Source organism: Leuciscus leuciscus, assembly GCF_965113295.1.
Source record: "Leuciscus leuciscus genome assembly, chromosome: 6".
In the NCBI taxonomy this organism is placed as follows: Eukaryota; Metazoa; Chordata; class Actinopteri; order Cypriniformes; family Leuciscidae; genus Leuciscus; species Leuciscus leuciscus.
This window is the reverse complement of record NC_138730.1, coordinates 14,949,133-14,974,982: the sequence shown is the minus strand read 5'-3', so window position 1 is coordinate 14,974,982 and position 25,850 is coordinate 14,949,133. Positions and strand designations below refer to the sequence as shown.

The window sequence follows — 25,850 nt, the reverse complement described above, 5'->3', positions numbered from 1 at the left end:
GTAGATGACCTAAAAACAAAAGCTTCAAGATGCTGAGCAAATCCAGATAACCAAACAGGTGCTGCTGAGAATCGGTTAAATCAGGGCCGGGCAGTGGTTTTTTATAAAAAAAAAAAATACGAATACTATTTTAACACTTTTAATTTGAAATATTACAAAAAATGCAACTCACAGACTTGACAGATGGCCGATTTCACATGACTAAATTAGTATTATAGCCAGATAACCTACAATGTCAAAAAGACCGAAGCCCTCTGGTGTCCAACAAAGAAAATGAAGAAGAGAAGGGAAGAAAAAGGGAATAAAGACAAAGGTAATGAAATGTAATGAATGAACAGTTTATCTAATTGCATAATAGTTAGACGATGCTAGTAACTACATGATTTGAAATAGCTAGCTAACAGAGCTGTACGGTTAATCGTTAAAAGATTGCGATCTTTGGCAACAAGTGACTGTTAAAAAATGCATTGCGAGAGCACTGAATCATTTAAAAGATTCATTCAAAAACACTGATCCATAATAAAACAAGTGAAATCTTTATGAGTTAGTCATTGATTCATTGATTCATTAATTCAAAACAAAACAAAATAATTCAATATTTTTAAATAGACTGCAGCAATCAACATTTTGTAATTACCTCTAGTAAATGACATGTTATTTTGTTTAATTGTCTATTCAGAATCGTGATCACTAAAAAAAAATATAAATAAAACAAAAATCCAGAATCATGCAGATCTGGTGTGAGTATGAACACAATAATGATCAGTGGATTTGACTGCAATGCAAGGGGCATCATGTAAAATCTTGCCTATAGGACAGCAAACTGATCAGAGCAAGCCCTGGGTTAAATACAGGGCAATGACAGGGACACGGAATAGTGCTCAATCATTAAGGGTTTTCAAATGGCAGATTGACATTTGGTCCCCCAATCTCGAATATTTGGTTATATTGTTGGTTAAACAAATATATATTGTCCAAAGAAACAAAAAAATTATTATATTATTATTTAGTAGACAATAATAACAACAACAATAAAAACAATATTAAAATATAATTATGAATATTAAAGTAATTAAATTGACTCCCCAAGAGAGATGATAATACTGCCATAACTATGTAATTAGTAAAATATGTACACAGGAAAAAAAAAACGAACTATAATGCAGTAAATGCAATCACTCAGATGGTCGCAGTAAATCTGTGCGCTTACCTTGGTAGTAACAATACAAATGCAGTCCATTCTCTCATATCGGACAGAGACCTCGCGCCTCTCAGCATCTCATTCTTTAACGAGAATCACGCTGAATCCGTTCATTAATGCGGAGCTCATCGCTACTCCTCAAGGAACGAGAGAAAAATAACAGCCATCCACGTGTTTGTATTTGCTCTCCATGTTGGCCATGCCGATGAAGTTCGCGAGAGAGAGAGAGAGAGAGAGAGAGAGAGAGAGAGAGAGAGAGAGAGAGAGAGAGAGAGAGAGATGCGCGCACGTCTCCAAGTGAACCCGAAGTAGCCATCAGCGAGAGCGCGCGCACTGCTTCATCCAGCATCTCACTAATTCAACTCTGCAGAGTGAATAACTTTACTTTATTGCGACTATAAACCAATATTTAAAAAACCGCTGTAGACAACGTCTGTCTTTCTGGAAGTGCGTGCCCGCATTCTTGGATTCAGCAAAAAAAAAAAAAAAAAAAAAAAACATCGACAGGAGAACTTGCGTTACTTACGAAAGGATCATTGTCTAAAACGCTTTTTTCTTCACGCCAGAATGTTTTTGTTTTTTTCGCGTTGTCTAATATAGAGATAACAATATTCAGCGGTCCCAGACATCTATAATTATGTAATCAGCATCAGATTAAATCAAAAAAGTCCTCGCGACATATTTGAATGTCCATGGAGAATTGCGACCCATGAACAAACTTTAATACATTGTAAAATTATGTTTTTAATTAGCAAGCAAAAAAAAAAAAGAAAAGAAAAAACTTGTTTCAGAGTAAAAAAATCATAGCCTATATCTTCAAATAAAAAATAATATCTCTGTTACAACTGTTTGATGTGGCGGCTCTTCAGGATCATCAAAACTTCCGGAATTTACCTGAACCTTATTATGCTAAGTGTTGTACACTTTCTGAACATTTAAAAATTACACTGCAATAAATCATTCTGAATGTGCCACATCCTGTAAAGACTGACACCAGAGTAGATTTGAAAGGGACAACTGATCCAGGAGAGAGAAATCCAGACACCCCACAGAGAAAGTGTTTTGGCAGAACTCAAGCATGTTCCCAGCAGAAGCGGCCCAACCATCAGTCACCTCACACACATTTTAACACTGAGCTGGCGGTGTAAAAGCAGCCTTTTATAGTGCATACTGTAGATTGCCCTGAAATGCAGTGTAAGAATAAATATTTGATGTGCACAGTGATCAGCCCTTCCCTTCAGAAGCAGCCTCTACTAGTGCACACTGCTGTTGCATAAAGGTTTCTGGACCAAAGAAAACAAAAAGAACACTGGGTAACCTAGTTTCCAACAAAATAGTGCTATAATGAAGTCGGAACTTGGCCGCTGAAAGCACTTAGAAACGGCCAACATTTCCTCTGACTTGTGAAAATGAACGTTGATTTACAAATACACATTCATCGCAAACATTTTTTAAACATCCAAGTAATTAATTCAGTGTCACAACGCCATTATGAGCTGCTTTTTATACAATGGTAAGTTAAATAAGTCCACACGTTATATTTGTTAATAGTACAATAACGAAACATACTGAACATAAGAAAGGGATCCCAACATTTTTTTTGTTTGTTTGTTTGTGCATTTAAGTTTTATGTTATTTTTTCCACACTGACCTGTATTTTTAATTTTTTATTTAAACTGACATTATTTCGACACTCTACCTTTTAAACATTAGGGGCACTATTTTAAGGATCTAAGCGCATGGTCTAAAGCACATGGAGCAAGGGCACAAATCCTCAAGTCCGAATCCACTTTTTAACGACGGGAAAAAAAGTCGGCGCGTCCGGCGCATGGTCTAAAAGGGTTGTCTCTGTTCTCTTAATGAGTAATGGGTGTGTTTTGGGCGTAACGTGCAACAAACCAATCAGAGTCTCATCTCCCATTCCCTATAAAAGCCAGTTGCGCTCGCGCCATGGCGGATTCGCTATTTACATGGCGGAATTTGCAAGCGGAAAAACTGAACGCTTCTCTAGCGAGGAAACGGATCTCCTCGTGCGCAAGGTTAAAGCGCAGGCAGAACATCTACAGGACAAAGTGTACGCGCGTTGTGGAGCCGCCTATAGGCACACATTACTAACGCGCTCTTTAAATAACAAAAAAAATATTCCTGGACTTTAGACCAGGTTTCAGGGCCTGTCCACACGGAGACGCGTTTCGCTGTATACGTATACATTTTTTATCGTATTGGCGTTTCGTCCACACGGATCCAGCGTTTTCGGAGACTGAAACCGCTATTTTTTTAAACCGGGTCCCAAGGTGGATAAATCTGAAAACGCCGCCCTTGCGTTTTCGTGTGTACGGCCAATCCGTACATTTTGTGAAACGATGATGTCATCACACCAAGTGTCAACTAGTCAGACACCGTCAAGTCACAGCAACTACATTTATGGTTTTTCATATTGTTCAACAAAGTTCTTGTTTAAAAAAGAAAAAAGAAAAGAAAAAAAGAAGCTACTGTGCCTAATATTATTGTTGTATACAGCGCAAGGTTTATGCTCATGCTTTAAGTCTTCTTCTCCATTTTTAGTGAATGTCTGTGGCAGAATTACAGCGCCACATACTGGTCTGGCATGTATACTACATCGTTTTGAGTCGGTTTCAGTGGTTTCGTGTGTACGCAGATATTTCTTGAGACGACGCCGTGTTTACGGAATTTTTTTTTTTGAACGGGGAAAAAAAATATCGGATAGGGAAAGCTCTGGCTTCGAGTGGATGTGGCCTCAGTTGCCTCAAAATAGCAACGCGCCAACAATGCGCCTGAACACACCTCGTTTTCAGACAAGCACGCCCATGGGCGCACAAATGGTCACAAATGCATTTGCTATTTAAAAAACGTGGTGCAGGACATGAAAATGGTAACTGCGTCGGGCTGAAACTAGCAAAAAACACTTGTGCCTGGCGCTGCATTGCGCTGGATGTATGATAGGGCCCTAGGGGTTTTTGGTTCAAGACCAGCAGGCTGTCGGGGTGTGGAGCAGCTTCAGATCAAGCACCAGCAAACAAGCAAAAGTCGGTGGAAACAACCAGTGTTGAGGGAAGTTCCTTTTAAAAGTAATGCTTTACAATATGGCGTTACTCCTTAAAAAAAAGTAACTAATTGTGTTACTTAGTTAAAGGCACACTATGCAAGATTTGTATCTTAATATAACAGCTTCGAAGTCATTTCGATGGTAAACAAACTCGTAGTAGGGCGAATCATCCCGATAGCAAAGCAGGGGGGGACGCCGCTGGCAAAACCAGCAATGCAGGTTTGAGAGATGGCGCCCCCGCCAAATCTCGCGAAAATTAGGGGTGTGGTGTGACTTTTTCCATAGTTTCTACAATGCATCGCGATGTAGACGAGGACGATTCCGTATCGGTTCAGTAATAGACCATAACAGATTATAATGTACTGGCGCTTTTCTGACATCATTTGTTACGTACGTGCTTTGTCACGGTAGCATACAATGGCAGATTGAGGCGAGACGCGAGTGCGAGTAATTAAAAATGCTCCAACTAGTTTTAAAGGCTACATCTGGGCACATTTCAGCTTTTATGAACAACCTGGTAAGTATGATCTGGAGAAGACATGCGTTGTGGGCGCTCATGTCACGCACAAATAAAATATGCAGAAAGTAATACCACTAACTTGATAAACCACGTTATCCGTTTTCACCCCGAGCTGTTAACGCCTGGCAGAGTCTGACTGCTTTAGAGTAAACGGATGAGCTCCAACGTCACCCGAATCCGCAGCCAAAAACAAATCATACACCCGCCCCAATAATTTTCTCTGATTTAAGTATCCGCACCCGATGGTCAAATTACAATTATTCTTATGTGTTGTTACACGTGATTATAAATGGATGATCGTCACCTTCAACAGCGGACTCGGCGACGGTTGATGTGCACATCTCTAATGGTAACATAATACACTGATAAATGAGCGCTGCTTTTAAATGAACATTTCTTTAAAACAAAATTGATTTGAAAATTTCATTTTCTTAATGGCATAAACAGGCTTTACTCCCTTGAAACTTAAACTGGAATGTCACTGCGACTTCCCGAACAGGCAAACACACGCACGCACATATTACTTGTGAAATAAAATTGAAAATCGAGGATGCAGTGCATCATGATGCATCGTGATATCGAATTGAACTGAACTGATGACATGATAATCGTAATCGAACCGAACCGTGAGAGCAGTGTAGGTTCACAACCCTAGCGAGAATCACGACTTGCTTTACGGTGCGTCGTCACATACTTCAACAACATATGAAGCAGCCTCTATGGAAGACACTAGCACACATTTCAGATGTGAATCATGGCAGAGTCGACGAAGAAAATGAAGAAAGCACGGTCGGAGGAGTCAAGGAAGAGAAAACGAGAAACTGACCACGTGTATTTACGACAGTAACGTTAAATACAAGTACTCCACAGTGACTCCAGGGGTCGCTGTTTGACAATAAACGGAAACTGCATAGTATGCCTTTAATTTTTATGGAAACTAATGTTACGTTACTTTTTTTCACCTGTGCAGGGCTTGCTGCTTTGTTTGTTGTATAACAAAAGTTCTTATCAAATGTAAAGGTCCTTTCACACCAAGGGCCAGATTTACTAACAGCTTGAGCCAGCGCAAAACCTTTTTTGGTGTTAAAGAACTTCTGTCAGGATTTACGCAGTGAAAAATTTGCACTGAAAAGGCATGCAGAGGGTTATTTTCCGGCTGACCTTTTTGCATATGCATTTGTAGGAGTCTCCCTTTGCAATGCACAATTTATAGGAGAGTATTAAGATGAATAATAATGCAAGGTGATTTACTAAGGTTTGTGCTAGTCAATTTACTGGTATTTGTGCAATTATTTAATGCCCAAAAAAGCATGTCATAAACAAGACGCTAATTTGTGCTGCTCTTGGTGGATTGAGTCATTATGGAAATGATCCAGCTGCGTATGGGTTCTTCTTTAACTTGCGTATCATCAGGAGATCACTTCCGATGTATCTCAACATGGGGACAGGGTGTGTGTCAGTCAATAAATGGAAAAAGTAACTTGCATTACTTGTTTGAAAAAGTAACAGATATTTTGTTGCATAAAAGCAATTAGTTACTTGACTAGTTTCTTGAAAAAAGTAAGCCGATTCGTAACTTGCGTACTTGTAATGTGTTTCCGCTCAAGACTGCCCACAATTAGCCTTGTTATAAAGTAATGACACAAACCTCTTAGCCTCTCAGAATATAAAAACATTACTGTCTAAAAAAGTTCTTCCATTATGGACCCTTTTCACATTACCAAGTTTGGAACATAGAAGTAAACTATACATAAAATATTTCTATAGAGGTACATAGAGGTCGACCGATAGTGGATTTTACCGATAACGATAGCTAGTTTGGGTAATACTTGCCGATAACCGATAAATCAACCGATAGTTTTTAAAATTGATACTGGATAAAAACAAACATAACACTCCAAGTAAAACAGTGCTGAACTTTATTATAAAAATAATAAAACTGTATTGAACCATGAAAACATGCTAAATGAAATAAATATATAAATATGAATAAATATTGAAGTCAATAAAAGACATTCATTCAAACTTAAACAAAAAGTAATACTCTAAATAACAAATAAAACCAGTTACATTTAAAATTTAACTGTTTAACTGTTCTTTAAGCCAACTTAATGAATAAAAAAGTAACAAAATTTGATCGGTATAATATTTGAGCAATACAATTGCACCTTGATCATTCATGTTAGTTTTGATATCACTTTATAATGATATGACAAAATGTACTGTATACATACCTTTTAGCTGTCGCGCTTTAAACGCGCATCTAATGTCAGCGCTCTCCACGCAGCGTGTGCTCTCAGTGCAGCACGCAGCATCACGTTTCGAAATAAACAACACAAGGCATCAGCGATAGTTTTTATTACACCTCTAGAGGTCGCTCTTGTACTGCATGATGCCAGCAGACCCTTCTCAGCTCTCTCTTACTGTAATGAATGACAGCGCGTGCTTCTCAGCCGCTCCAGCAACGGACGCAACCAGGAAAAACTATCGGTATGTATTTTTGCCGATAACGATAGTTCCACCAATCAACTATCGGTGCCGATTAATCGGCAAAACCGATGAATCGGTCGACCTCTATGGGACATCATACCAAATATTATTTTTGTGTTTCCATTTTTCCAGCGATAAAAGAGAAATTTACAATTGCATTTCTATGACTTTGGAAAGATGGATTGTGCCAGTCAAAAGAGAAAAATGTACAGTCACTAGCTCAGCAGCTGTATTAGAAATCCCTTAGCAAGTACTGTAGAATATACAAAGTGTTATAAATGTACAGTTAAAAAAATAATTTTAATGTTATAAACTTTGCTACATTTATGATGTTAAATATTGCATCAGAAATTTGTAATCAAAGTCTGTGTAATGAGTCCATAGTGAAATTTTGTTTGATATCAGGTACAATCATAAGACAATGCGAAAAGTGAACAACATAAAATACACATTGTACATATAAAAAAAAACATTAATCATACAGTCCTTGAATAAGAGAATTAAATAAGAGGATTTTTAAACTTACAACACCAAATTGACATTTTCACAAGCTTAAACAGACTTATTTTATGAAATTATTATATTAAACAGCACAATTTAATAATCATGTAGGCCTAATTAAAAATCCAATTCCACAAATCATTTAAAAAAAAAGTTATCAGCTAATCGGATTCAGAAACAAATGTGTCACATTTTGAATAAAGTTTCAGCATTGTGAAAATGCAACCCACAGCTTGGCCACCAAAACTTGGTATCCCACCGATAATGCTATGACCTATGTCCAGAGAAGACCCATGAGGCGAGCCTAAATGAATGAGGGCGCAATGACCCATGAGTCCCTCTATTCTTGGAGCAAACCCCGTCGACGAGGGTAGGAGGAAATGAGCGGCCCAGACATGCGGCCATGGGGGATGCCCAACCCACCAGACCCGTGCCGGTGTGATACTCACTTGGTCCAGCTCACTGTGGGAGGATTTCGCTTTAGCGAGCACAAGAAGGATTTCATTTAGGAGGGGAGAGTCCTGAGAGTGGCCATTTTATTAACACAGAAAGAAACAAGAGGGAAAAGAGAAAGGACATTGAAATACACAGCAGAGGTGCGAGTTAGATAAGTTTATTTAAAATGACCTACATTCCACAACTATGAAGTTTAAAAGCTTGGCAATAGGCAACAATTAATATTTTGTTTGTACAAAACAAAATATTAGAAAGTCCTGTAAGTTAGAGCTGAATGAGAAGAATTATTCTGAATACGTGATTATTGCGTTAATATAACAGATCATCCCAAGTAAATTTTTCAGGCTCTGGCAGCTCAAGCCTCAGATTTACAGGTTTTCTAAGTGATATTTACAGTAGCTGAACAAGTTTAGAGAATTAGATCAGCTTATTGACTAACTCACTTATAGAAATGTAAACACCATTTGGTCTTAAGACACTGGTCAGTCTGAGAATGTTGTTACTGAGACAATCAGTTGAGTTCCTTTTTCCCAACTAAGCTAATGACTGGATCCAATAATCTTTTCTTTTATAAATATACTCAAAGTGAGTGTTCATGTTGTACACGTCTACACACTGCAGGCAGGTGGTGGTGTTGTGACAAACAGACTGATCCAAACATGCAAACTACATCAACACTGTTTACACAATGTTTTTATGGTAAGACACCAAGAATGTGTTCTGACAAGTCACTAACTAACATCATTATTGTTATTACAAGCGATCAATTAATCTAATTTTGTAGAACTCTGAGAAGCTAGGCACAACGCATGTTTATTTATATATAATCTTTTTAGTTCTTTCACAATTGTCAGATGTTATCCTGTAGTTGAGCAAAACTTGTTTAGTAACTTTTAGTAAAACAAACTGTATCCACACTTACAAGACCTCACAAGACTATTGCGCTTTAGATTATGGGAGGCACTTCCAGTTTGGGGATGTTCCACTCAAAAAGACTTAAACAAAAAATTATTTCAAATCATAAGGTTATGCTACAAATAATCCTTATCCGACAGTTTGACTGAATGAGCTGTAATGTCCATCATGTTCTATATTATGTGTCATGGTAACAAGAATATATATGGCAAGAGCTCTTTTCAGTCGCTGAATTCTTTTCCTCCTGATTTTTTCTTTTTTTGTTTTCTTTTAAATGTCCTTTTAATATCCGATGGTTTAAGGGTGAGTAGAATAATATCATCTCGTTATACCCAGTTTTTGTAAATGCATATTGCGTTTACAGAGAAAACTTTTCACTGATTGTGATGGGGCATATGAAAAAGGTAGGAGTTACCTTAGACTGCCAAAGCTTATCTACACAGCAAGTAAACTAAAAATAGTAGTGAGTGTTTCTTCAACTATGCACAACAATGGACATTGAGGAGAACTCTTTCATTACGGTGTTTTATAGCATTCTATGGTAGAATGACATTTGAAACTGGGAATGAACTTTGGAAACTTTGGAATAAAGAGCCTGAATCCTTTGTCTTGCCATAAAGATATGTTTCATGGCATGTTATGTTTCCTAAAAACACACAATTACATTATGTTAGAATAAACATTTGATACACTTTCTATGTTCACACTATTAGCATAATTAGAAAAAATTGCAGCTTGATTATAAATTATGCAAAATAAAAATGGTTCACAAGTAGGCATGTGCCGGTATCACATTTTCATGCTGCGATTAATTGAGTGATCTTTTATCACGGTATACGGTATTATCACGGTATTTGAATTGCACATGAGAAACAGATGGATTTGGGGGGGATGTAAAAAATAAAATAAAACTTGCATCACAAGGTGTAATTGTGATTGTCAAAACATTTGGTAACTAAACTGAATTTTATTAAGTTTAGTGACAACATGTTACAATGATTACATGGTACAATGACTGGTAGGCTACTGTTTGTATTGCTTAACACAAATTTAACGATTTCAATTCAATACTTGGGATTTGATTTAAATCTTGATTCAATATTGACTTATTTTGAATAAATATTAGGAAGGCTACAGTAGATAGCCCACGTTATTTTTTTCTCATGAAAAAAAATATCTCACATAATGCTATGTAACCATATAGAACCCTATCAGCTGGTATTTTTAAAGGTTACAAATAACTAATTAAATCAAATATAATGTGGTTTTCATTATAATAACAATTATGTAATGACACAAGTAAAAATATAATATGTAAAGTGCAGTGCACATATTCAGCAAAATACTCCTCTTTATCTATATGTTTTAGTCATCTAACATGCTGCTGGTCATTAAATAGTTTAAATGTAACGTTCTGTGACACAATTGTTCTCCTGTTTCATATCAAAAGTAACCTGCTCTGTCTTGTTTGACGGTATTCGTGTCCTCTTTGCTCCGCGATTTTTCTCTGCGTGAGAAAACCATAGGAGAAAACGGATGTGTGGCGTGAGCGTATGAGGAGTCTCGCGCTGAATGCGTCGAGTTGGCAGCTCTGCTTTTAGAAGCGGGATGGATCCGGATAGATCGGCGGCGGCGTTCCTCCTTCCGCCATGCTGCTTCTCCATGTGAGGACTGTTTACATTAGACTAGAAGTGCGCACCGGCCGCATGCTTATACACGTGGCGATTGTTTACATCAGAATGCGCACGTGTTTTGCGCAGTTTGTTTAAGCGGTAGATGGAAAATAAGCTAATGCGCGTTCTAAAAATCTAAATTCGGATCTATTATTTTTCACGGTATTTTGAAGTGCCCGCGATAACAATATCGTGCATATTCATTACCGCGATTTATCGCATTATCGAATACCGGCACATGTCTATTCACAAGTGATATTTACCATGCTTTTTACTATTAAATTAAAGATAATTATTGGTGTGTGTAATGGTGTGTAATGAAGCTTACAAAACCATGTATAATATTTTTACTATTTTTTTGCATGTAGTACTAGTAGTAGGCATTGTGAACCTTTGATATTTTTAACTGAAAGAGAAATAAAACTGACTGGAAGAGTCAATTGTTATGTTCTCTTTTCCTCTCCACGCCCAATTTTTTCTCCACATTTTTCAAAAGTGTGGTGAGAAATGACCAGCGCTGAAATAATTTTTCAAGACACACAAGCAAACATCAAGCCGCAAAAGTCTGAAGGTATCTGCATATCTTCTCCTAAACTCAAAAAAATTATGAATTTTCACTGCTTGTTCAGTTTAGTTACTTAAAAAAGAATAATGAAACAATTCTGTGACAACTTATCTATCTTGTTGTGCTTTTAAGAGGTCATTTAGGGACTGAACATTGCTTTCTTTCAGGATATTCTGCATAAGTACATTATTCTGTTCCTCTGCTCAGGGAAAGAGAACATCTGCTACTAAAGTATTCAAGCTCTCAAACAGCATGCACAGAGACTGCAGTTAGAGCCATGGAGCGTAAAGACTCTTCTGTCATATTTGTTTTCAGCAGCATCACGCACATCTACTGAGACCGAAAAACTCCCCCTGAATCCAGGAGGACAGTGTCTTTTCCGACAGTTTCTGTGAGTGTGAGGAGTCATTCAGCGAATGATTTCCAGTAGACTCTTTAAGATGGATTACAGTGAATTCCACCAACAATGACTTCTGTGGTAACATGCAAAGCAAGATGTCAGATTCTCAGATTGACTGATTGATGATAACATCAGAGTGTGTAACAGCAAAAGCACAAGTGTTTCATGTAGGGGAGACATTTCCGTTCCCGTTCAGGTGTGCGTTTCCCAAAAGCATCATTACCCAACTATGGTCGCAAGCTCCATTGAACGCTGTTTCCCATAGTTGCTTTTGGGAAATGCACCCCAGAACAGTTACAAATGATGTTAAAGAACAAAAAAGCCCAAATGACAGCATCAGCACAGCATCCTTTCATTTAATATTTAAGACTACCGTCTATTCCCAATTAACATGTCAATCATGTCATGTTTGGTTGGTGCTTAGTAATCTAAATGCTGTCTAATTAAACGACCATGTTGTGGCATGACTTGTTTAATGAAAAACAAGCAGCATGACATTTTCTTTAAAAACATCAATGTTTTTACACTGTTTGTGAGATGTTAGTACTCTTACCTCTATGCTGGTGCTAAGGCTGGGCAGGGTGTCTGAAGTCACCGTTGTGCTTTGAATGCTGGAGAAATCCCACAGGTTCATTGGGGGCATCACATCGGGCACTTTCACCGATTCCCCACATCTCTGATTATACAATAAGGTCACTTCGTAAAATTCCTGGATATCTGTTAAAAGAGAAAACATGCATTTTCAACAGGAAATTTTTCTGTAATGGCATACCTGAGAGAGCTTACTAAAAAGGAAAAGCAAGATACAGGGGCCCACAAACTATTTACTCTAGACACTTATGTCACACATAAATGTATTCACTGCACAGATAATTTCATATAAAAAAAGTACTTTCTGCTATTAATTCTAGAAATTGACTTCATGGTTTCAGTTCCCCTAAAGTTCACACAGGGCGTAGTTCATTATGTGTTTCTCTAACCTTTGACAACTATAAAGTGCCCAAATATGTGTAAAAAAAAAATGTCCATTTTAGTTGTCGCTTAAGTATTCAAATCCCTTTTTTTACGGGGTGATGGATACATTTTTGAAGGTCATTCAAGGACACACTAATTGTGCAGCTTTAAAATCTTCTTCATAAATGATCAGGGTCTCTGAAGTGATTTGGTGGCTAATGGCATGCATCTATAAATACACATCCTGGAGTGAACAACAATTTAAAGATTACAAACAAGAGTGTTGACTGAAGCTGGAGGGCACGGGAGATTTAAAGGTCATTCACAGCTGTTACAGCATTCATCAGGTTACAATCATAATGATACAAGGGTCAGCACGCATGGCCTCAACAAAAACAACAGATGAACTTCTTATTATGAAAATGTCTTGGACTTATTTGAAAGCCACCACCCAGTCGTGAGTAAACAGGGCATATTTATGTATAAAGGTGGCAGATAAGAAGTTCATACACTGTGACAATGAAACAAACAGAAACTGTTCACATATGCAAAAGGTTTGAAAATTAGGGAACTAGTCCCATCCACAAGCAGAGGGGAAATGACTGTTCGAGAGAATGCCGTGCTGTGGTTGACTATGCTGGTCGACGCACAGCCGAGAGAGAAAATAGCAGAGGGTTACAGGTCTTCTATGCATGGAAGAGATTGGGTAACAGGGCTGAAAATACATGCTGGATCACATGGAGCTTCACAGAAATGAGAATAAATATTTTTATAATGCACGCAGCTGGTGGGGGTGATTCCCTCATCTCTGGTTTCCCTGTAGAAATACTGAGTCCAGTAACTTCACAGCCCCTTTAAAAAAACCACTGGCTTGTAACTGAGCTCCAACTAATGTAGTAGAAGTAGAATGATCATGATTTGTCCTGCTATGACCATTAATAATTTAGCATTTTTTAATATTTAGATCTGAAATGTGACTTTGGTGCCTGTATTAAGGCTGGTCAAAAAGAAAAGTTTTGTTCCACGGACACGAAAGTGTCTAATCCAGGATTTATTTCTTGAGATTAATCGCTGTTCTTTCACTTGGCAATGGCCCTGTAAGCCTTAGAGAAGCTGGAGGCTGACACAGAATCCTACCAATTAACATCTGACTGACCTCACAGTCAAAACTACTCTCAAAATAAAACAACAGAAAGAAAGAAAAACAGATACTGATATCTATTTACTGAAACCGAAATGCTAAAGTTATTCAGGTGAAATGCACTGGCCTTCAACTTTTTTTTTTCTTTTTTTTTTAATGAAAAACCATAAAAGTCATCACTGATCCCGTTCTGGAAATTGAAACACCTAACATTAAGGAACTGACATTTGTATGTGTGTCACTGTGCCATTAGTTGTTTCCATCCACCTATTTTATGCACATTTTGGTATATTGCATAAAAAATGTAATGAAATAAAATGCAGCATGGAAACGCCAAGAAAAATCAAAAAATGCCCCCCAAAAAACTTTTGCACTTGCACAGCATCTTAAATGTTGGTTTGATCATTTTGAAATGCCTGAGCAAATGTCTGTCATCAGAATGATTTGGTATAATGACCTGCCAGAAGTGTCTCACATGATTGTGTTTTCAAACAAAAGGCATCCAAACGCAAGATGATGACAGCGTTTATTGTGCTTTGCGTGCGCGTTTTGAGACAAGTAATTTATGATGTAGGGAAAAAAAAGAGCCACAGTGGCTTCCCCGATTGCAACAAGCTCCATATATTTTGTGCCAGTTTTTGCCAGTTTGATGATTTTGTTTCCTGAACGAATGGAATGGAAACAAATGCTTTATTCACAAAGTTAAATGTGCAACTTTGGATAAAAACATAGCTACTGACTGACATTATTCCAAAGCATGTCTTGTTTATAACATGTGTGACATCTGACAGCAGGTTATGTGACAACTCTGTTAAGGGATACTTCACCCAAAAATGAAAATTCTGTAATTAATTACTAACCCTCATGTCGTTCCAAACCCGTAAGACTTTCCATTCATCTTCAGAACACAAATGAAGATCTTTTTGATTAAATCTGAGAGCTTTCTGTCCCTCTGTTGACAGTAGGGGTGGCACGGTACATGAAAAAACATCTGAACCGTTCGGTTCGCTTGTCTCGGTTCGGTGCGTGTGTGCGTCGCACGTTTTCGACGCATGGGCAATGTAGCCTCGTGCCCGTGCTAATACAATGCTAAATCATAAATCAGATGTTTGTAGAATAACATTATGATGTTCAGCAATCGATTTAAATAGTACACTGGGTTTACTTAGACATTTAATGAGATCTACTCCACTATATGTTGTTTTTTCACGTGAATAAATACATAGATCGACTGTTTCACATATGTACTTTAATGGTCCAGTGGCAGAACTTTTGCCAAGCGTGTCAGAGGTTCTGAGTTCTATTCCGCACTCATATATATTTTTTTTCTTTTTCATCAAAACCGATTATGTTTATCAGTGGTTGTAAATCAAGCAGGGACAGATTTGTGTGAATTTTGTTTTGTGATATCACCGGAACGAATAGAGAGTCTCAACGGATTGAAGCGCGCGTCCGAGTGAAGACTGTGCGGCGTGTGCGCGAGCCACAAGAGAACACTGTATCAGCGCCACTGATCGCAGCGGCAACAAGCACTTTGATCACTTGATTAAAAAAACTCATTTCAGCGCTAGATTGCTTTTTATTTAACAAACGAACGAAACGAATAATTTGCTAGTTAACTGGAGATGTTTTATTTATTTGTATTGGTACATCCGTGCTGCGAGATATCGACCCTGGCAAAAAGTGGTGGGTACATGTCCCACCCGCAAATTACGCCTATGATGACGAGACACGAGGAGAAATTGACAAAGAACTGTCCGATACACCCCACGTAGCTCTCACTACAGATGGATGGACCTCCAGGGCCACTGAAAGTTTCCTCACAGTGACCGCTCACTCACTATATTACTTTGAAATGGGAAATGAGAAGCTGCGTTTTGCAAACACGCCCCATTTATGAAATAAATAAATAAATAGATAATTAAGCTATATATCATATGCTGAAGTACATTTTTGGAGTGTTAAAGATTAAAAGAAAAAATAACAAGAACCGTACAGAACTGAAAACCGTGACCCTAAAACCGTGATACAAACCGAACCGTGGGTTTTGTGAACCGTGCCATCCCTAGTTGACAGCTACACAATTACAACTTTGACACTTCAAAAAGTTTATAAAGAGTTCGTAAAACTAGTGGTTTAGTGGTTTAGTCCTAATTTAGTGAAGAGACTCGATCGCTGTATATAATGAACAGATTGAATTTAGACTTTTATTTACATATAAACATTCATCAACACATCAGTTTTGGTAAACGGAAGCTCAAGCATGTTTGCTTGACGTGAGAGAACCAATGAGGTTCATTCTCATGTCACGAAGCACGTTTGAGCTTCAGCAAGAACCAATGAGGTTCATTCTCGTGTTACGAAGCACGTTTGAGCTTCAGCAAGAACCAATGAGATTCATTCTCGTGTTATGCAGCACGTTTGAGCTTCAGCAAGAACCAATGAGATTCATTCTCGTGTTACGCAGCACGTTTGCTGCAAATTAAATTTTAATTTTAATTAAATCTGGATTCAAATTTGGACTAAACTGTTCAATTCATATGGATTAGTTTTACGATCTCTTTATGAACTTTTTGAAGCGTCAAAGTGTCCGTTGTGTAGCTGTCAACAGAGGGACAGAAATCACTCAGATTTCATCAAAAAGGTCTTAATTTGTGTTCCGAAGATGAACTTAAGTCTTACGGGTTCGGATTTGGAATGACATGAGGGCGAGTAATTACTGACAGAATTTTCATTTTTGGTTGAACTAACCCTTTAACGTGTTAAGAAATAATAAGAGAATTGTAGAACACAAAATGAAGTGCATCTTCAGATTGGCAACCGACCAGTCCAAAAGTAAGTGGGGGTGAGATGGGATGGGATGAGATGAGAACAAACTACGCTATCTTACTGAAAACAATCCGGGACACATAAATCAAAGGACCTAACGATTTTTCAAGTGCTGAATCATCATGCATCAAACAAATTAAAAATGCATTATATAAGAGTGTGCATTTACACAGCACTCTAGCTGAGTCAGCTGCAATATCTGAGCAAAATATTTCATAACTTCATCTGTAAATCTCATTGAAGCACATCAGGAAGCAGATGGTGAAAACCCCTCTATTTGCAAGCAAATCAATCACGTACGGTTATGCTGAACAAGTATGTTTGAAGTATACTTTTTGTATTTTTAGAGTAGTAAATTAGTGTTTGAGTTTTGTGTTTGCTCCATCCATGGCAGCTCTCTTACTTGTGGATTGCGGGGGTCCCAAATTTAAGTATGCCAATATTAGAGTAGCCTAAACAAGCAGATGCGTTTACACTTTGCCAAGGTTCGCCTTGCATTTGTCTCAAATAAGCTCCGCTTACAGAAGGGAAACTATGGACCAACAGCCAAAAGTGATTTTCGGATGAAACTACTTTTCCCTGAGGCGGTCTGGTAAATTTGTATTTCTCAAATGCGCTTTGCGATTTTAACCTGAAATCGAATCATGTTTTCTCCACACAACCTCGGTAAAAACTATAGAGCAAACTATCAACTGACTGCGGGGGAAAATCTGTGAGAAATCTAATCTGTCCAGATATGAGTGTCTGAGATTGTGGTGTATGATTTTTATTTTTATCTTCATCGAACAATGTAATTACAATTACATTTCTCATTGCGCTTTTGACCTTTATGCCAACTTTCTGGGTAAAATAACAGTTAGTGGCTTGCGTACTGCAGGAATCCTATCTGACGAGAAGAGAGTCTGATTGCAAACTGCTCAAAAAAGGCCACTGTAGCAGCAGTGTGAGGTATGATCATCATCTTAATTAATTTCTCCCCTCAATAAAGTACATTTATATTTAATCATTTAAATTAGCAGACGCTTTTATCCAAAGCGACTTACAAATGAGGAGAGCAATCAAACCAACAATTGGGAAACAATATGCAATTGCTGTGACCAGTCCCCAGTTAGTCCAGCACAGTACATGTAAATAGATATAGAATAGTAAGTGTTAGTATTAATGGGTCAAGTGTTGATGAAAAAGATGCGTCTTCAGCATTTTCTTGAAAATGGCTCAGCAGCTCGGGTTGAGTTAAGTACATAACGTAATAATTATAATCACATATATAAATTGTTCATTTGAATGAGTTTTGTGACGCAAATATCCAGAGCACATTACCTTCAGTAATCCCCACAGACCACAACCAGACACAGAAATCCCAATCCCATCCCAATCAGTAAATCGCAGACGTCCTCCGTTAATAATTAATAATAACCCAAACATCATCTGGAAAACCAATCATGTTCAAATTGTGCTTAAAAGCATATTTCTCACATCAGGCCTTTGACTCCAAAGCCATCTGTGTGTTCTAGCAGATTTAAACAGTATGGTCAACAACATGGCTGAACTTAGGCTTTTGGTCAGCCAGGATAAAACATGCATATGATGAAAAAAAAAAAAGCAATAACCAGTGAGGTTATGAGTTAGATCTTTAATCTGGTCTGTGGCAAATCAGTCTGGCATCTGATGAAGTTATGACTGAAGGAGCAAATTACTAATGAGCACGAATTTCTGAGTGAGGAACTCTGTTTTAATCATTGTTTGAGAATCAGTATTAAGAGGTTAATACTGCCCTTAGTATGATACCAATGTCATTACGAGGCCTTCTGTTTATTCATGTCAGTTCAGTGACCCCATCCATGCTCTGAGAGAACGTAATGTGCATGATAAAAATGGAGCTCTAACACTTTTAATCGCTGCCTATTTTAGAAGTACTACCATGTACCATGACCAAGTTGTTATAGTACAAATGGTCTTGTTTTACGTGATCTTTATAATACCAGAAGAAAAAACAGCTAATGTAAATGACAGTGGATTCATAATAGGATGCAAAAGGCAAAAGATCTGTAACTGGACTTAATCTCCTTAAGTTTGTGTGGATGATTGTTATATTTGATTGGAGATCCGCTCTGAGCCAATCAAAACAGAGGTGTAACTCTCAGCCGATTCCCAGGTTTCTCAGAGTCTCATGTTCACTTTTTTCCCTCCGGAATGAGATCTGTGGTAAGGCAGCCCTTAAACAGAGTGCTGTATTGACGTCCGATTAACAGACCTCTGCAGCCACAGGATAGAGTTTCTCCAGTTCACAGAGCCTGCCGGGTCTCTTTACCTCTGACACATGTCTTTATTTTCTGATGGCTCATTTACAGACTATGCTATGTTAATGCTTTCTGTAGGAAATTAATAAAACAATTGTGATGTTCTTTGGAGATTACAATAATTTACAAGACCACAATCAGCCACATAAGGAAATCATTTTAAAATACACTACCAGTCAAAAATTTTTGATCAGTAAGATCTTTAATGTTTTTAAAAGAAGTCTCTTCTGCTCACCAAGGCTGCATTTACTTGATTAAAAATACGGGGGGGGGGGGGGGGGGGGATTAACAGTAATCTTGACAAAATTAAACAAAATAAAAACTACATTCATTTCATAATGCATTTTTTAACATTCAATCATTCATCATCAAAGTTTTCAGGATTCTTTGATGAATAGAAAGTTCAAAAGAACAGCATTTATTTTAAATAGAATCATTTGTAACATTATAAATGTCTTTACTGTAACTTCATCCTTGATGAATAAAAGTATTGATTTATTTTATTGCATTTATTTGTAATCAAATAAATGCAGCCTTGGCGAGCAGAAGAGACTTATTTAAAAAAAATAAAAAATCGTACCGATCCCAAACTTTTGACTGGTAGTGTATATTATTGCTTTTTTGGCTAGCTTGCCCAAGTGATTACAATGTGATTTAGGACATGCATCCCATCTACTTGAGGAAGTGATTTTTATCCATTACATATTCTGTTTCAGGCAGGACCTCTGAATGAAGATTAGGAAAAGATATCAGCCTGCCTGTGTGATATCAGATTCACCACTCCAGCTCTTTATGAAGCACTAAGAGCTTTAAAAAAAAAAAAAAAAAGGTTCTTCTGTGTGTGAATAGAAAACCTGGCCATTATCTACTTTAGGTAATGTGATTTAATCTTACCCCTACTCCGAGTCTCATTTTCAAAACAATTAACTAAAAACTCGTGAGGCGGGTGTGTTCTGTCAAGGGTAAACCTGGTCTGTCTTGTGACCCACATTTTGCATGCAGGAGGAGACCTGCCCTGCTCTGGTTAACTCTTCTTCTCTGGCATCCTGAGAGGGATCTTAAGGCTCTAATCATTGAGAGACATGCACCGAGTCTGCATGCGCTGCTCTCTCAGAGAAACCGTCGTAAATCATCAGCCTACGGATTAGGACTAGGGTAATCATGTCAACAGACGGATTACATTTTGTTTGTCCTTTAAAATACATATCTGAGGAAAAGTCAAATTGGAATCCGTCACTCCAATGCGGCACTCTTAAGAACACGTGTGCATGCAGGACATATACGAGTAGAGGGATTTCTGCGCGTGTTTGTGTGAACGTGAACGAGGCTACGCATGAGGATGATTACACGCATGTTGTATGAACTTATCCAGCAATGTTGAGCACAACGATTCATCATGGCAGCTTACAGTAAGACTGTTTTCTGAGATACAGAACAGTGAGGCACACACAGTGCTCTGGCCTGGACAACAGAAAGCAGATACAACTCGCGTGCCTTGTAATATGCAATTGAAATGTTTGCAATGTTCCCCCTGTCTCTAAGTTGGCTTTTCATACATGAGTGAAATACATTCACAAAGAGGAAGCTATACCAGTCTTTATCCTAAAACAACAGCATTTCAGCAGACAAACCTAAACAAGTAACCAAGCACGCCTAAAGTAGCACTCTTTCCATTTAACAACTCAAGCAATATAACATTCATGCTTTTTGTTTTTTTCAGAAGAATTGGAAACAGGGGATTGAGTTATTACAGGAAGCCTCCACACCTTGAGGGTCAAACACAGGAAGACGCTGGCACACGGCCAGTCAAACCCCAGAGAAACTCAAACTGGCTGTTCAGCATTCCTCGAAGTTGCTTTGTTTGCCTAGTTTGCAACAGCTTGCCTGAGACAGTGGTTCCCAAACTAGGGTATGTGAGGTGACAGAGGGAGTACGCAAACAAAACGCTGAGGCAAAATGCCGCCTCTAATGTAAAAACAGGAAAACGGTAGTGCCGTAAAAGGTAAAATGACATGACATCCAATCAAATTAAATCATCTTTGCGGTCAAAAACTGCCTACATCCACACAAGCAGCATGCATATGGGTTGGTTGATAGGTTGCGTGCAGAGTATGCTGCCTTAGCAAATCGCACTACATTAAAAAACTACCTAGAATACTGTCTAACACTTGATGGCAGCTCTGTCAAAGCTTCGACGTCGGTTAGAAACCTGGCTGTGCTCTTTAATACCAATCTTTCATTTGAAAATCACGTTTCTAGCATCTGTAAAACCGCATTCTTCCATCTTAAAAATATCTCTAAATTACGTCATGTGCTCTCAATGACAAATGCGGAACAGTTAGTTCATGCGTTCATGACATCAAGGCTAGATTATTGTAATGCTATAATGGGTGGTTGCCCTGCACGCTTAATAAACAAACTACAGCTGATCCAAAACGCAGCAGCTCGAGTTCTTACCAGAACCAGAAAGTATGACCATATTAGCCCGGTTCTGTCAACACTGCATTGGCTGCCTATTAAACGTCGTATACATTTAAAAATATTGGTGATTACTTACAAAGCACTAAATGGTTTAGCTCCGCAGTACTTGAGCGAGCTCTTAACGCATTCTAGTCCTTCACGTCTATTGCGATCTCAAAATTCTGTTCAGTTGATAATACCTAAAATATCAAAATCAACTGCAGGCGGTAGATCCTTCTCCTATTTAGCACTAAAACTTTGAAACAGTCTTCCTAACATTGTCTGGGAAGCAGAAACACTCTGTCAGTTCAAAGCTAGACTAAAAACACATATCTTTGGCCTAGCATACACGTAACACATTATAGACTTCTATAATTCAATGTTAGGCTGCATAGATTAGATCAGCCGGAACCGGGAACACTTCCCATAAATCCTGATGTACTCGTTACATCATATGAATGGCGTCTACACTAATATTAGTCTCTCTGTTTATCCCGAGGTTTACCGCAGTCCGCCGGATCCAGGCCGTATCCAAATCTGATGAAGGACCAGTGCCTGGACACGATGACAACGCAGTCCTGAAGTGTCAACTAGTCTCTCCCCTGAGAAAGCCTTTAACTCTGTACAGATAAAACGTTGTCAAAATAGTTCCGGTTCACATGGCTACTCGAAATCGATAAATAATTCTGCAGATGAGCGGGCCGGAGCGCGTTAAGGGTTTTCTGTTAGAACGGTGTCGTGTTAGCCCCTAAGTTAATAACTAATGATCTTTGCAACGGAAGTGAATTGATCAAAACTAACTTTAGCTGGACAATAACTTTATTCTAGAGCTGTTGTAAAGCCAAGACAATCTCTGTTACTGTAATTTCCTATTATCACTGTAAAGCTGCTTTGAAACAGTCCATATTGTTAAAAGCGCTAAATAAATGAAGGTGACTTGACTACATTACTGCAGTTCTCGACAATGTACCCTTGTAAAAGTGGGGTTTTAGCACTTACTAGCATGACAAACAAATATAGACACAGACTGTGCATAGAGATCGATTTAAGACTCAAACTCTCTTCGACACAAAAACACACCCTGCGATAACATATTTTACGAGTAAGAATGCAATTTTCCAACAGTTCAACAATGAAAAAGGACATTTTAAATAATGTACATTAAACAGTATTGTTTGCTCTATTTCTAAACAAAATAATAGTTCCAACAAAATCCGCAGCAGAACTGGTGTGCCAGCAGCACACAGTGAAACCTTCAAAACCAGTGTTTTGTCAGTGAACAAATCTGCGGCTTTGAACGAATCGGGAGAGTCGATGATTCAATGACCCATTCATAAATCCAGCCAGCCGCTTGCTTCGTTACTGAATGAATGAATGAATGAACGAATGAATGAACGAAGGAATGATCGAACGAACGAACGAATCATTAAGACAGTGACTTGCCACCACCTACTGGCAGTTTTGATATTTAAAAGTATCACTTAATTTGCCATAATTTCATATTTCTCTATTTAACTTTTTTTTTACTTAAAACATTCTCATAACATTATTTAGCCTATACCATTGTAATTGAATTGATGCCACTGAGCAGGATTAAACTAAATACATCTACAGTAGATGCAACTGCAGTGCAAAGATAGCTTTTGTTGATACTGATTTCATTACAATTATTGATTTAGTTTAATTCATTGCTTTATTTACATTTTATTGAATTCATAATTCATTGAATTATTATTATTATTTATTATATTAATAATTAAATGAATGGAATTTTAAGAATTTTATATAAAACATGACATACATTTAATAGGTTTAGGAAATCTTTGTTTTAATAAAGGTAAAAAATTAAATTGCACCTAAAAAGTAATTTAAGGGGCAAAATATTGTTCCTTCACGGAAAAGGTGTGACAGCAGTCTAAGTGGAAGAGAGAACGTAAACGCAGAAGGATCTTAAATGCCTCCGGGGGTATGCCAGTCTAAAAAGTTTGAAAACCACTTGGTTTTATTATACTGACACATGTTTTATTATAGTTGGCAAGGGGCAACAGATGAAAATTTGCCTCTTGGTTACCTCTGGCTTAATATGTACAGTGTCTGACTGTTGATTGATGTGCACTGTCCCTATCAAAAATAAATAAATAAGAAAACTAAGAGACACTGTCTTGTGGCTCCTCAAAACAAACTGCAAGAAAAAATTAATGCATATCAGATCTTTTTATACAAGAACATCCTCAGATAATACTTTAAACAATAGTTTACACTGCTTCAAAGTATTTACCATTCACAGCACAGTGTTAGGTACCCTTTAGTATCACAGTCGCCTACATGTCAGAAGTTCTCACCCCTCTGAAACGGGGCAATAGCCATTAAATGACAGTATAGCTCGAGTAACACACGGCCCTGGTTGGCTTTTACTACTCAACACATCTGTGCAATGACACGCTCTCACAAACTTTTGGAGGGAAAATGTCACAAGCAACCTCCACACACTGAATATGAACCCTTCATAAATGAATAATAGATACTTAACATATCCTACAAGGCTCCAAACAGTTTAGTCACTTGTCATGTGTCCCCTTTGTGAAATAAGTAACATTAAAATTAGACAGACAGACAGATGATAGATAGACAGATAGATAGATAGATAGATAGATAGATAGATAGATAGATAGATAGATAGATAGATAGATAGATAGATAGATAGATAGATAGATAGATGATCGCAGCATGACACAGTACTTTCATTATGACTAGGGAAGTGCTGAATGACACAGTGTAGTACCTATAAGCGCCTGGAAGAGGTTACTCTGGAAGATGTCGATGACTCTCTGGATGGAGTTTCTCAGTTGTCTGTCTTCAGTGTTACTGAGTTTTGACCGGTATTCCTCCAGCAGTAACAGAGCCCTCTGTGCATCTATACAGAGCAGACAGACAGTTTTCAGTAATTACATAATTACACGAAAGAGTATAACGCAGAAAATATTTAAAAACTCGTCTCTACGTCTGCCGTCTTAAGGAGTGAATAGAGCCTAAATAAGTGGTAAATGACTTTGATATAAGTTTTAAAACCTATGTGGTGATGACTGGACAAAACAAAAATGTATGACCGTTCTTATTTCCAAATATTTTTACAGTTTAGGTTAGTTTCAGTTACCTTAGAGATACAGTGCGGTATAAGAAATTATATTAATATTTTACATTCTGAAAGAAGTGACTTACCAGCTCCGGTGCCAGATTGTGTAAAAGTATATCCGAAGTGTATCTCACCTTTTTTTCTGACTGGCATGTTTCGGTTGGGCTCGTGCACGATAACCAATCCAGCAGAGCTCGCGACAGAAATTAACAAAACACGCAATGATAAAACCAACGCTCCTCACCCAACACGAGTGCGTCCAGAGTGTCAGAGGGGGGTAAGTCGGACGCAGTTGGCATGAAACTCTAATGTTTATCCGGTAAAAAACATGAGGACGGTTCGGGCTGATATGAAAACGAGCCGTTTGGTTGTAGAGTCGAGCGCGAGCTGCACTTCTTTAACCCGACAGTCGAGCTTTACTCCACTGACAGCCCTGCGTTTCCATTCAAAACACACACAGACGCTGCGATTCAGGCTCCGCCGCCAATCTGCTCCGCGGCTGCGGGGGAAAAACTGAACATATGTCGCCGCCAGTTGCAGGAGGGCTTCCAAAAAAAACTCCCCAAACTGCAAATATACACCTCCCTCCCTGCGCGTGAGCTTGAAGGGCTCAGTGTCAACACAAGCGGTTCAAATCCTCACGTCCGCAGTTTTTCCTCATTCTTCTTCGCCTTCGGAGGAATGAGAATTGTTTTCCTAAACGTCAAACTTCTTTCGTTATCTCCTCCTCCTTTTTTTTTTCTTCTTCCTATGTGTCAGAAATTCCAAACTTTCCTCCAAAATGGCGTCCCAGGGTTGGAAGAATGTCACGTGATTCTAGACCCTACCCTTGACCGCCCAATCATGGGACTGAGCTACCTTTCAGCTCAGGGTTGGGAAGGTGAGACTTCACACTTTCTTAAAGGAGACTCACTACTGACTCAAGCAGGTTAGTGCTGTAAACAAGGGTCCATATGAGGATATAGGCTCTTACAAGTAAATATTGTGATTGAACATTGCTATGCCTAGATTGTGTTTCCAATTCAAATGAAACATGCACGGTTATGACACCAGCTTTGACTTAACAATCCACTGCCAAGAAGTTGTAGTAGTTGTTTACGAGGAAGCTCAGCTGAGGAGGCATTATGTAAAGCCACACAGAACCTGATCTTGAGATGTGGATTCTCTTCTGCTGCACAAAGTTCTCTGTGTTAATCCAGTAGTGTAATGGGTAGAACTATTTTAGTGTGGGTATTGTCTCGGTCA

General features: G+C 38.2%; 1 protein-coding gene and 1 long non-coding RNA gene across 19 annotated transcripts in view; one reads left to right on the top strand and one right to left on the bottom strand.

The window, feature by feature from the left end:
• Nucleotides 1-3,902, top strand: part of LOC309501852 — a 109,664-nt gene extending 105,762 nt beyond the window's left edge. The window contains exon 2 of the long non-coding RNA XR_014206994.1: nt 3,832-3,902. This is a non-coding gene — a long non-coding RNA (uncharacterized lncRNA). The remainder of the gene's footprint in view (nt 1-3,831) is intronic.
• The window catches only part of dlg1b (discs large MAGUK scaffold protein 1b), a 127,547-nt gene extending 102,141 nt beyond the window's left edge, over nt 1-25,406 (bottom strand). For 6 of the 18 annotated variants that reach the window (XM_082173952.1, XM_082173963.1, XM_082173971.1 and 3 more), the window contains exons 1-4: nt 24,692-25,406; nt 24,255-24,386; nt 12,342-12,505; nt 8,229-8,300 (exon numbers count right to left, since the gene is read on the bottom strand). In XM_082173952.1, the coding sequence (XP_082030078.1) occupies nt 8,229-8,300; nt 12,342-12,505; nt 24,255-24,386; nt 24,692-24,758 (435 nt within the window). In that variant the 5' untranslated portion in view covers nt 24,759-25,406. The remainder of the gene's footprint in view (nt 1-8,228; nt 8,301-12,341; nt 12,506-24,254; nt 24,387-24,691) is intronic. The other 12 variants (XM_082173960.1, XM_082173964.1, XM_082173966.1 and 9 more) reach the window with 7 other exon arrangements.
• Nucleotides 25,407-25,850: the final 444 nt, after the last annotated feature.